Source organism: Petromyzon marinus, chromosome 67 (genome assembly GCF_048934315.1).
Source record: "Petromyzon marinus isolate PM22_M1 ecotype Great Lakes invasive population chromosome 67, UKy_Petmar_22M1.pri1.0, whole genome shotgun sequence".
NCBI classification, from domain to species: Eukaryota; Metazoa; Chordata; class Hyperoartia; order Petromyzontiformes; family Petromyzontidae; genus Petromyzon; species Petromyzon marinus.
In genome coordinates, this window is record NC_133733.1 from 1,411,750 (window position 1) to 1,424,986 (window position 13,237).

Consider the following 13,237-nt stretch of genomic DNA (forward strand, 5'->3'; position numbering starts at 1 on the left):
GCACACTCACCACTCACTCACCACTCACTCACCACTCACTCACAGCACACTCACCACTCACTCACCACTCACTCACCATTCACTCACCACTCACTCACCACTCACTCACTACTCACCACTCACTCACCACTCACTCACTCACTGACCACTCACTCACTCACCACTCACTCACAGCACACTCACCACTCACTCACAGCACACTCACCACTCACTCACCACTCACCACACACTCACAGCACACTCACTACTCACTCACCACTCACTCACAGCACACTCACTCACTCACCACTCACTCACTCACTCACCCCTCACCACTCACTCACTCACCACTCACTCACCACTCACTCACCACTCACTCACTCACTCACCACTCACTCACTCACCACTCACTCACCACTCACCACTCACTCACCATTCACTCACCACTCACTCACCATTCACTCACCACTCACTCACCACTCACTCACTCACTCACCACTCACTCACAGCACACTCACCACTCACTCACCACTCACTCACCACTCACTCACTCACCACTCACCACTCACTCACCACTTACTTACCACTTACTCACCACTCACTCACCACTTACTCACCACTCACTCACCACTCACTCACCACTTACTCACCACTCACTCAACACTCACTCAACACTTAATCAACACTCACCACTAACTCACCACTTACTCACCACTCACTCACCACTCACTCATTCACCACTCACTCACCACTCACTCACCACTTACTCACCACTTACTCATTCACTCACCACTTACTCACTCACTCACCACTCACTCACTCACTGACCACTCACTCACTCACTCACCACTCACTCACAGCACACTCACCACTCACTCACAGCACACTCACCACTCACTCACCACTCACTCACCACTCACTCACCACACACTCACAGCACACTCACCACTCACTCACCACTCACTCACAGCACACTCACTCACTCACTCACCACTCACTCACCCCTCACCACTCACTCACTCACTCACCACTCACTCACTCACCACTCACTCACCACTCACTCACCACTCACTCACTCACCACTCACTCACCATTCACTCACCACTCACTCACCATTCACTCACCACTCACTCACTCACCACTCACTCACAGCACACTCACCACTCACTCACCACTCACTCACCACTCACTCACAGCACACTCACCACTCACCATTCACTCACCACTCACTCACCACTCACTCACTACTCACCACTCACTCACCACTCACTCACTCACTCACCACTCACTCACCATTCACTCACCACTCACTCACCATTCACTCACCACTCACTCACTCACTCACCACTCACTCACCACTCACTCACTCACTGACCACTCACTCACTCACCACTCACTCACAGCACACTCACCACTCACTCACAGCACACTCACCACTCACTCACCACTCACTCACCACACACTCACAGCACACTCACCACTCACTCACCACTCACTCACAGCACACTCACTCACTCACTCACCACTCACTCACTCACTCACCCCTCACCACTCACTCACTCACTCACCACTCACTCACTCACCACTCACTCACCACTCAACACTCACTCACCATTCACTCACCACTCACTCACCATTCACTCACTCACTCACTCACCACTCACTCACTCACCACTCACTCACCACTCACTCACCACTCACTCACTCACTCACCACTCACTCACCATTCACTCACCACTCACTCACCATTCACTCACCACTCACTCACTCACTCACCACTCACCACTTACTCACCACTTACTCACCACTCACTCACCACTTACTCACCACTCACTCACCACTTACTCACCACTTACTCACCACTCACTCACCACTTACTCACCACTCACTCACTCACTCACCACTCACTCACTTACTTACCACTCACTCACCACCCACTCACTCACTTACTCACCACTCACAACTCATACTCACTCACCACTCACTCATCACTCACTCACCACTTACTCACCACTTACTCACCACTCACTCACCACTCACCACTCACTCACCACTTACTTACCACTTACTCACCACTCACTCACCACTTACTCACCACTCACTCACCACTCACTCACCACTTACCACTCACTCAACACTCACTCAACACTTAATCAACACTCACCACTAACTCACCACTTACTCACCACTCACTCACCACTCACTCATTCACCACTCACTCACCACTCACTCACCACTTACTCACCACTTACTCATTCACTCACCACTTACTCACTCACTCACCACTCACTCACTCACTGACCACTCACTCACTCACTCACCACTCACTCACAGCACACTCACCACTCACTCACAGCACACTCACCACTCAAAAACACTCACTCACCACTCACTCACCACACACTCACAGCACACTCACCACTCACTCACCACTCACTCACAGCACACTCACTCACTCACTCACCACTCACTCACCCCTCACCACTCACTCACTCACTCACCACTCACTCACTCACTCACCACTCACTCACCACTCACTCACTCACCACTCACTCACCATTCACTCACCACTCACTCACCATTCACTCACCACTCACTCACTCACTCACCACTCACTCACAGCACACTCACCACTCACTCACCACTCACTCACCACTCACTCACAGCACACTCACCACTCACTCACCACTCACTCACCATTCACTCACCACTCACTCACCACTCACTCACTACTCACCACTCACTCACCACTCACTCACTCACTGACCACTCACTCACTCACCACTCACTCACAGCACACTCACCACTCACCACTCACTCACAGCACACTCACCACTCACTCACCACTCACCACACACTCACAGCACACTCACTACTCACTCACCACTCACTCACAGCACACTCACTCACTCACCACTCACTCACTCACTCACCCCTCACCACTCACTCACTCACCACTCACTCACTCACCACTCACTCACCACTCACTCACTCACTCACCACTCACTCACTCACCACTCACTCACCACTCACCACTCACTCACCATTCACTCACCACTCACTCACCATTCACTCACCACTCACTCACCACTCACTCACTCACTCACCACTCACTCACAGCACACTCACCACTCACTCACCACTCACTCACCACTCACTCACTCACCACTCACCACTCACTCACCACTTACTTACCACTTACTCACCACTCACTCACCACTTACTCACCACTCACTCACCACTCACTCACCACTTACTCACCACTCACTCAACACTCACTCAACACTTAATCAACACTCACCACTAACTCACCACTTACTCACCACTCACTCACCACTCACTCATTCACCACTCACTCACCACTTACTCACCACTTACTCATTCACTCACCACTTACTCACTCACTCACCACTCACTCACTCACTGACCACTCACTCACTCACTCACCACTCACTCACAGCACACTCACCACTCACTCACAGCACACTCACCACTCACTCACCACTCACTCACCACTCACTCACCACACACTCACAGCACACTCACCACTCACTCACCACTCACTCACAGCACACTCACTCACTCACTCACCACTCACCCCTCACCACTCACTCACTCACTCACCACTCACTCACTCACCACTCACTCACCACTCACTCACCACTCACTCACTCACCACTCACTCACCATTCACTCACCACTCACTCACCATTCACTCACCACTCACTCACTCACTCACCACTCACTCACAGCACACTCACCACTCACTCACCACTCACTCACCACTCACTCACAGCACACTCACCACTCACCATTCACTCACCACTCACTCACCACTCACTCACTACTCACCACTCACTCACCACTCACTCACTCACCACTCACTCACCATTCACTCACCACTCACTCACCATTCACTCACCACTCACTCACTCACTCACCACTCACTCACCACTCACTCACTCACTGACCACTCACTCACTCACCACTCACTCACAGCACACTCACCACTCACTCACAGCACACTCACCACTCACTCACCACTCACTCACCACACACTCACAGCACACTCACCACTCACTCACCACTCACTCACAGCACACTCACTCACTCACTCACCACTCACTCACTCACTCACCCCTCACCACTCACTCACTCACTCACCACTCACTCACTCACCACTCACTCACCACTCAACACTCACTCACCATTCACTCACCACTCACTCACCATTCACTCACTCACTCACCACTCACTCACAGCACACTCACCACTCACTCACCACTCACTCACCACTCACTCACTCACCACTCACTCACAGCACACTCACCACTCACTCATCACTCACTCACCACTCACCACTCACTCACCACTCACTCACCACTCACTCACTCACTCACCACTCACTCACAGCACACTCACCACTCACTCACCACTCACTCACCACTCACTCACTCACCACTCACTCACAGCACACTCACCACTCACTCACCACTCACTCACCACTCACCACTCACTCACCACTCACTCACCACTCACAGCACACTCACCACTCACTCACCACTCACTCACAGCGAGCCCCCCACCTGCATCCACTGGCGGTCCGTGCTGGCCGTCTCCCCCCCCTCGTCCCCCCCCTCCTCCCCCTCCTCCCCCCCCTCTCCGTGTTGAGTCTCCGCCATCTCCTCCGCGTCTCTGCCACCTGGGTGACGGTGACCCTGCAGGGGAAGAGATTCACGGACTCAGGTCGCCTACCTCGACTACCTCCACTATCTAGACTACCTAGACTACCTCCACTACCTAGACTACCTAGACTACCACGACTACCTAGACTACCTAGACTACCTCCACTATCTAGACTACCTAGACTACCACGACTACCTAGACTACCTAGACTACCTCCACTACCTAGACTACCTAGACTACCACGACTACCTAGACTACCTAGACTACCTCCACTACCTAGACTACCTAGACTACCACGACTACCTAGACTACGTAGACTACCTCCACTACCTCCACTACCTAGACTACCTAGACTACCTCCACTACCTAGACTACCTCCACTACCTAGACTACCTAGACTACCACGACTACCTAGACTACCTAGACTACCTCCACTACCTAGACTACCTAGACTACCACGACTACCTAGACTACCTAGACTACCTCCACTACTTAGACTACCTAGACTACCTCCACTACCTAGACTACCTCCACTACCTAGACTACCTAGACTACCTCCACTACCTAGACTACCTAGACTACCACGACTACCTAGACTACCTAGACTACCTAGACTACCTCCACTATTTAGACTACCTAGACTACCTAGACTACCACGACTACCTCCACTACCTCCACTATCTAGACTACCTAGACTACCTCCACTACCTAGACTACCTCCACTACCTAGACTACCTAGACTACCTCCACTACCTAGACTACCTAGACTACCTCCACTACCTAGACTACCTCCACTACCTAGACTACCTAGACTACCTCCACTATCTAGACTACCTAGACTACCTCCACTACCTAGACTACCTCCACTAGACTACCTCCACTACCTAGACTACCTAGACTACCTCCACTACCTAGACTACCTCCACTACCTAGACTACCTAGACTACCTCCACTACCTAGACTACCTCCACTACCTAGACTACCTCCACTACCTAGACTACCTAGACTACCTCCACTACCTAGACTACCTCCACTACCTAGACTACCTCCACTACCTAGACTACCTAGACTACCTCCACTACCTAGACTACCTCCACTACCTGGATTACCTAGACTACCTAGACAACCTCCACTACCTAGACTACCTCCACTACCTAGACTACCTCCACTACCTAGACTACCTAGACTACCTCCACTACCTAGACTACCTAGACTACCTCCACTACCTAGACTACCTCCACTACCTAGACTACCTAGACTACCTCCACTACCTAGACTACCTCCACTACCTAGACTACCTAGACTACCTCCACTACCTAGACTACCTAGACTACCTCCACTACCTAGACTAGACTACCTAGACTACCTCCACTATCTAGACTACCTAGACTACCACGACTACCTAGACTACCTAGACTACCTCCACTACCTCCACTACCTAGACTACCTAGACTACCTCCACTACATAGACTACCTAGACTACCTCCACTACCTAGACTACCTCCACTACCTAGACTACCTAGACTACCTCCACTACCTAGACTACCTAGACTACCTCCACTACCTAGACTACCTAGACTACCACGACTACCTAGACTACCTAGACTACCTCCACTATCTAGACTACCTAGACTACCTAGACTACCACGACTACCTAGACTACCTAGACTACCTCCACTACCTAGACTACCTAGACTACCTAGACTACCTCCACTACCTAGACTACCTCCACTACCTAGACTACCTAGACTACCACGACTACCTAGACTACCTAGACTACCTAGACTACCTCCACTATCTAGACTACCTAGACTACCTAGACTACCACGACTACCTAGACTACCTAGACTACCTCCACTACCTCCACTATCTAGACTACCTAGACTACCTCCACTACCTAGACTACCTCCACTAGACTACCTCCACTACCTAGACTACCTAGACTACCTCCACTACCTAGACTACCTCCACTACCTGGACTACCTAGACTACCTAGAATACCTCCACTACCTAGACTACCTCCACTACCTAGACTACCTCCACTACCTAGACTACCTAGACTACCTCCACTACCTAGACTACCTCCACTACCTAGACTACCTAGACTACCTCCACTACCTAGACTACCTAGACTACCTCCACTACCTAGACTACCTCCACTACCTAGACTACCTAGACTACCACGACTACCTAGACTACCTAGACTACCTCCACTATCTAGACTACCTAGACTACCTAGACTACCACGACTACCTAGACTACCTCCACTACCTCCACTATCTAGACTACCTAGACTACCTCCACTACCTAGACTACCTCCACTAGACTACCTCCACTACCTAGACTACCTAGACTACCTCCACTACCTAGACTACCTCCACTACCTAGACTACCTAGACTACCTCCACTACCTAGACTACCTCCACTACCTCCACTATCTAGACTACCTAGACTACCTCCACTACCTAGACTACCTCCACTACCTAGACTACCTAGACCACCTAGACTACCTCCAATACCTAGACTACCTAGACTACCTCCAGTACCTAGACTACCTAGACTACCTAGACTACCTCCACTACCTCCACTATCTAGACTACCTAGACTACCTCCACTACCTAGACTACCTCCACTACCTAGACTACCTAGACTACCTCCACTACCTAGACTACCTCCACTACCTAGACTACCTAGACTACCTCCACTACCTAGACTGCCTCCACTACCTAGACTACCTAGACTACCTCCACTACCTAGACTACCTCCACTACCTAGATTACCTAGACTACCACGACTACCTAGACTACCTCCACTACCTAGACTACCTAGACTACCTCCACTACCTAGACTACCTCCACTACCTCCACTATGTAGACTACCTAGACTACCTAGACTACCTCCACTACCTAGACTACCTAGACTACCTCGCCTACCTCCACTACCTAGACTACCACGACTACCTAGACTACCACGCCTACCTAGACTACCTAGACTACCACGCATACCTCGCCTACCACGCCTACCTAGACTACCTAGACTACCACGCCTACCTAGACTACCACGACTACCACGACTACCTAGACTACCACGCCTACCTAGACTACCTAGACTACCACGACTACCACGACTACCTAGACTACCTAGACTACCACGCCTACCTAGACTACCTAGACTACCACGCCTACCTAGACTACCTAGACTACCATGCCTACCTAGACTACCTAGACTACCACGCCTACCTCGCCTACCACGCCTACCTCACTCATCATCATCGCAGGGGCAGCGGCGGCGGCTTGTGGCTCGGCCCGTCGGACAAAGACAGTCACCACGTCACTTGCTGTGATTTGTTACAGTGAGGGAAAAAAGTATTTGATCAGTCTATAATTTTAATGGTAGGTTTATATGAACAGTGAGAGACAGAATAACAACAAGAAAATCCAGAAAAACGCATGTCAAAAATGTAATAAATTGATTTGCATTTTAATGAGGGAAATAAGTATTTGACCCCCTCTCAATCAGAAAGATGTCTGGCTCTCAGGTGTCTTTTATACAGGTAACGAGCTGAGATTAGGAGCACACTCTTAAAGGGAGTGCTCCTAATCTCAGCTTGTTACCTGTATAAAAGACACCTGTCCACAGAAGCAATAAATCAATCAGATTCCAAACTCTCTACCATGGCCAAGACCAAAGAGCTCTCCAAGGATGTCAGGGACAAGATTGTAGACCTACACAAGGCTGGAATGGGCTACAATACCATTGCCAAGCAGCTTGGTGAGAAGGTGACAACAGTTGGTGCGATTATTCGCAAATGGAAGAAACACAAAAGAACTGTCAATCTCCCTCGGCCTGGGGCTCCATGCAAGATCTCACCTCGTGGAGTTGCAATGATCATGAGAACGGTGAAGAATCAGCCCAGAACTACACGGGAGGATCTTGTCAATGATCTCAAGGCAGCTAGGAACATAGTCACCAAGAAAACAATTGGTAACACACTACGCCGTGAAGGACTGAAATCCTGCAGCGCCCGCAAGGTCCCCCTGCTCAAGAAAGCACATATACATGCCCGTCTGAAGTTTGCCAATGAACATCTGAATGATTCAGAGGACAACTGGGTGAAAGTGTTGTGGTCAGATGAGACCAAAATGGAGCTCTTTGGCTTTAACTCAACTCGCTGTGTTTGGAGGAGGAGGAATGTTGCCTATGACCCCAAGAACACCATCCCCACCGTCAAACATGGAGGTGGAAACATTATGCTTTGGGGGTGTTTTTCTGCTAAGGGGACAGGACAACTTCACCGCATCAAAGGGATGATGGACGGGGCCATGTACCATCAAATCTTGTGTGAGAACCTCCTTCCCTCAGCCAGGGCATTGAAAATGGGTCGTGGATGGGTATTCCAGCATGACAATGACCCAAAACACACGGCCAAAGCAACAAAGGAGTGGCTCAAGAAGAAGCACATTAAGGTCCTGGAGTGGCCTAGCCAGTCTCCAGACCTTAATCCCATAGAAAATCTGTGGAGGGAGCTGAAGGTTCGAGTTGCCAAACGTCAGTCTCGAAGTCTTGATGACTTGGAGAAGATCTGCAAAAAGGAGTGGGACAAAATCCCTCCTGAGATGTGTGCAAACCTGGTGGCCAACTACAAGAAACGTCTGACCTCTGTGATTACCAACAAGGGTTTTGCCACCAAGTACTAAGTCATGTTTTGCAGAGGGGTCAAATACTTATGTCCCTCATTAAAATGCAAATAAATGTATAACATTTTTGACATGCGTTTTTCTGGATTTTGTTGTTGTTATTCTGTCTCTCACTGTTCAAATAAACCTACCATTAACATTATAGACTGATAATTTCTTCGTCAGTGGGCAAACGTACAACACCAGCAGGGGATCAAATACTTTTTTTCCCTCACTGTATACACTACACTACTATACACTACACGCTACACTATACACTACACTATACACTACACACTACACTATACACTACTATACACTACACTACTATACACTACACTATACACTACACACTACACTATACACTGCACTACACACTGCACTATACACTACACTATACACTACTATACACTACACTATACACTACACTATACACTATACTACACACACTATACACTACACTATACACTACACTACACACTACACTATACTATATACTACACTACACTACACACACTATACACACTACACTATACACTACATTATACATACTATACACTACACACACTACACTATACACTACACTATACACTACACTATACTACACTATACACACTATACACTACACACGCTACACTATACACTACACTATACACTACACACTACACTATACACCACTATACACTACACTATATACTACACTACACACTACACTACACACTACACTATACACTGCACTACACACTGCACTATACACTACACTATACACTACTATACACTACACTATACACTACACTATACACTATACTACACACACTATACACTACACTATACACTACACTACACACTACACTATACTATATACTACACTACACTACACACACTATACACACTACACTATACACTACATTATACATACTATACACTACACACACTACACTATACACTACACTATACACTACACTATACTACACTATACACACTATACACTACACACACTACACTATACACTATACACACTACACTATACACTACACTATACACTACACGTAGGTAGAACAAACTAATAGTTCACGACGTTTCGATCGCCACAACAACAACACAAGCGACCGTCTTCAGGTGAGAGAATCAGACTGCTGCTGTGTTGACCCGGGGGGGGGGGGGTTACTGCATCGTGCAAGAGGGTGGGGCCAGCGATTGTGAGAGATGGCGTGAAGGACGTGTAGGGCGTGACAGTGTAATCCCAAGGACATGTGAACATGAGAGTGTAATTCAAAGGGTATGTGAGCATGAGAGTGTAATCCAAAGGACATGTGAGCACGAGAGTGTAATCCAAAGGACATGTGAACATGAGAGTGTAATCCAAAGGACATGTGAACATGAGAGTTTAACCCAAAGGATATGTGAGCATGAGAGTGCAATCCAAAGGACACGTGAGTATGAGAGTGTAATCTAAAAGACGTGTAAGCATGAGAATATAATCTAAAAGACACGTGAGCATGAGAAGTGTAATCTAAAGGACATGTGAGCATGAGAGTGTAATCTAAAGGACATGTGAGCATGAGAGTGTAATCCAAAGGACTTGTGAGCATGAGAGTGTAATCTAAAGGACATGTGAACATGAGAGTTTAATCCAAAGGACGTGTGAACATGAGAAGTGTAATCCAAAGGGCATGTGAGCATGAGAGTGCAATCCAAAGGACATGTGAGCATCAGAGTGTAATCTAAAAGACATGTGAACATGATAGATCTAAGAGAGAGGCATAGAGAGAGAGAGATACACACACAGAGAGTCGGAAATAACAGCTGACACAGTTAGTCCAGACTATACCTGGTTAACAACGTCCTTCCTTTTGATACCAGCAAGGGAGGTGGCCCACGACAAACGAAGGAGTTCACGGTTAAGTTTAAATGCCCCGAGTCTCTCACCGCCGTCTCTCCGTTCGTCTCCCCATCTCCGCTGGCCGGAGGGGACAGCGTCCAGCCCATGTCCACGAACCGCTGGCCCGAGAGCTGGTACGAGATGGTGTTGGAGTGGCTCACAACTGCACAGAGACGCAAAGATTCACCCAGCCACTGTAGCGTTCACAGAGACGGCATTGGAGTGGGTCACAACTGCACACAGACACAAAGATTCACCCAGTCACTGTAGCTGTAACAGACGGCATTGGAGTGACTCACAATTTCACAGAGACACAAAGATTCACCCAGCCACTGTAGCTGTAACAGAGACGGCATTGGAGTGGCTCACAACTTCACAGAGACACAAAGATTCACCCAGCCACTGTAGCGGTAACAGAGACGGCATTGGTGTGGCTCACAACTGCACAGTGAGAAACAAAGATTCACCCAGCCACTGTAGCGAAAACAGACGGCATTGGTGTGGCTCACAACTACACAGAGACACAAAGATTCACCCAGCCACTGCAGCGGTAACAGAGACGCCATTGGAGTGGACAACAACTTCACAGAGACACATTCACCCAGCCACTGTAGCGGTAACAGACGGCATTGGAGTGGCTCACAACTACACAGAGACACAAAGATTCACCCAGCCACTGTAGCGTTAACAGACGCCATTGGTGTGGCTCACAACTTCACAGAGACACAAAGATTTACCCAGCCACTGTAGCGTTCACAGACGCCATTGGTGTGGCTCACAACTTCACAGAGACACAAAGATTTACCCAGCCACTGTAGCGTTCACAGAGACGGCATTGGAGTGGGTCACAACTGCACAGAGACACAAAGATTCACCCAGCCACTGTAGCGGTAACAGAGACGGCATTGGTGTGGCTCACAACTTCACAGAGACACAAAGATTCACCCAGCCACTGTAGCGGTAACAGAGACGCCATTGGAGTGGCTCACAACTACACAGACACAAAGATTCACCCAGCCACTGTAGCGTTCACAGACGGCATTGGTGTGGCTCACAACTAGAGAGACACAGATTCACCCAGCCACTGTAGCGGTAACAGACGGCATTGGAGTGGCTCACAACTACACAGAGAGAGACAAAGATTCACCCAGCCACTGTAGCGGTAACAGAGACGCCATTGGAGTGGCTCACAACTTCACAGAGACACAAAGATTCACCCAGCCACTGTAGCATTCACAGAGACGGCATTGGTGTGGCTCACAACTACACAGAGACACAAAGATTCACCCAGCCACTGTAACTGTAACAGACGGTATTGGAGTGGCTCACAACTGCACAGAGACAAAGATTCACCCAGCCACTGTAGCGGTAACAGACGGCATTGGAGTGGCTCACAACTGCACAGAGACACAAAGATTCACCCAGCCACTGTAGCGGGAACAGACGGCATTGGAGTGACTCACAATTTCACAGAGACACAAAGATCCACCCAGCCACTGTAGCGGTAACAGACGCCATTGGTGTGGCTCACAACTACAGACACAAAGATTCACCCAGCCACTGTAGCGGTAACAGACGGCATTGGAGTGGCTCACAACTACACAGAGACACAAAGATTCACCCAGTCACTGTAGCTGTAACAGAGACGGCATTGGTGTGGCTCACAACTTCACAGAGACACAAAGATACACCCAGCCACTGTAGCATTCACAGAGACGGCATTGGAGTGGCTCACAACTTCACAGAGACACAAAGATTCACCCAGCCACTGTAGCATTCACAGAGACGGCATTGGAGTGGCTCACAACTTCATAGAGACACAAAGATTCACCCAGCCACTGTAGCTGTAACAGAGACGCCATTGGAGTGGCTCACAACTACACAGAGACACACAGATTCACCCAGCCACTGTAGCGGTAACAGAGACGGCATTGGAGTGGCTCACAATTTCACAGAGACACAAAGATTCACCCAGCCACTATAGCGGTAACAGACGCCATTGGAGTGGCTCACA

At 49.1% G+C, this 13,237-nt stretch overlaps 1 protein-coding gene across 2 annotated transcripts in view; it reads right to left on the reverse strand.

Annotated features, from left to right (window-relative positions):
• Positions 1-13,237, reverse strand: part of LOC116937951 (glutamate-rich protein 6-like) — a 45,321-nt gene that overhangs the window by 11,214 nt on the left and 20,870 nt on the right. For both annotated transcript variants that reach the window (XM_076054696.1, XM_076054695.1), the window contains exons 7-8: positions 11,271-11,386; positions 4,566-4,697 (exon numbers count right to left, since the gene is read on the reverse strand). In XM_076054696.1, coding sequence (XP_075910811.1) covers positions 4,566-4,697; positions 11,271-11,386 — 248 coding nt within the window. The remainder of the gene's footprint in view (positions 1-4,565; positions 4,698-11,270; positions 11,387-13,237) is intronic.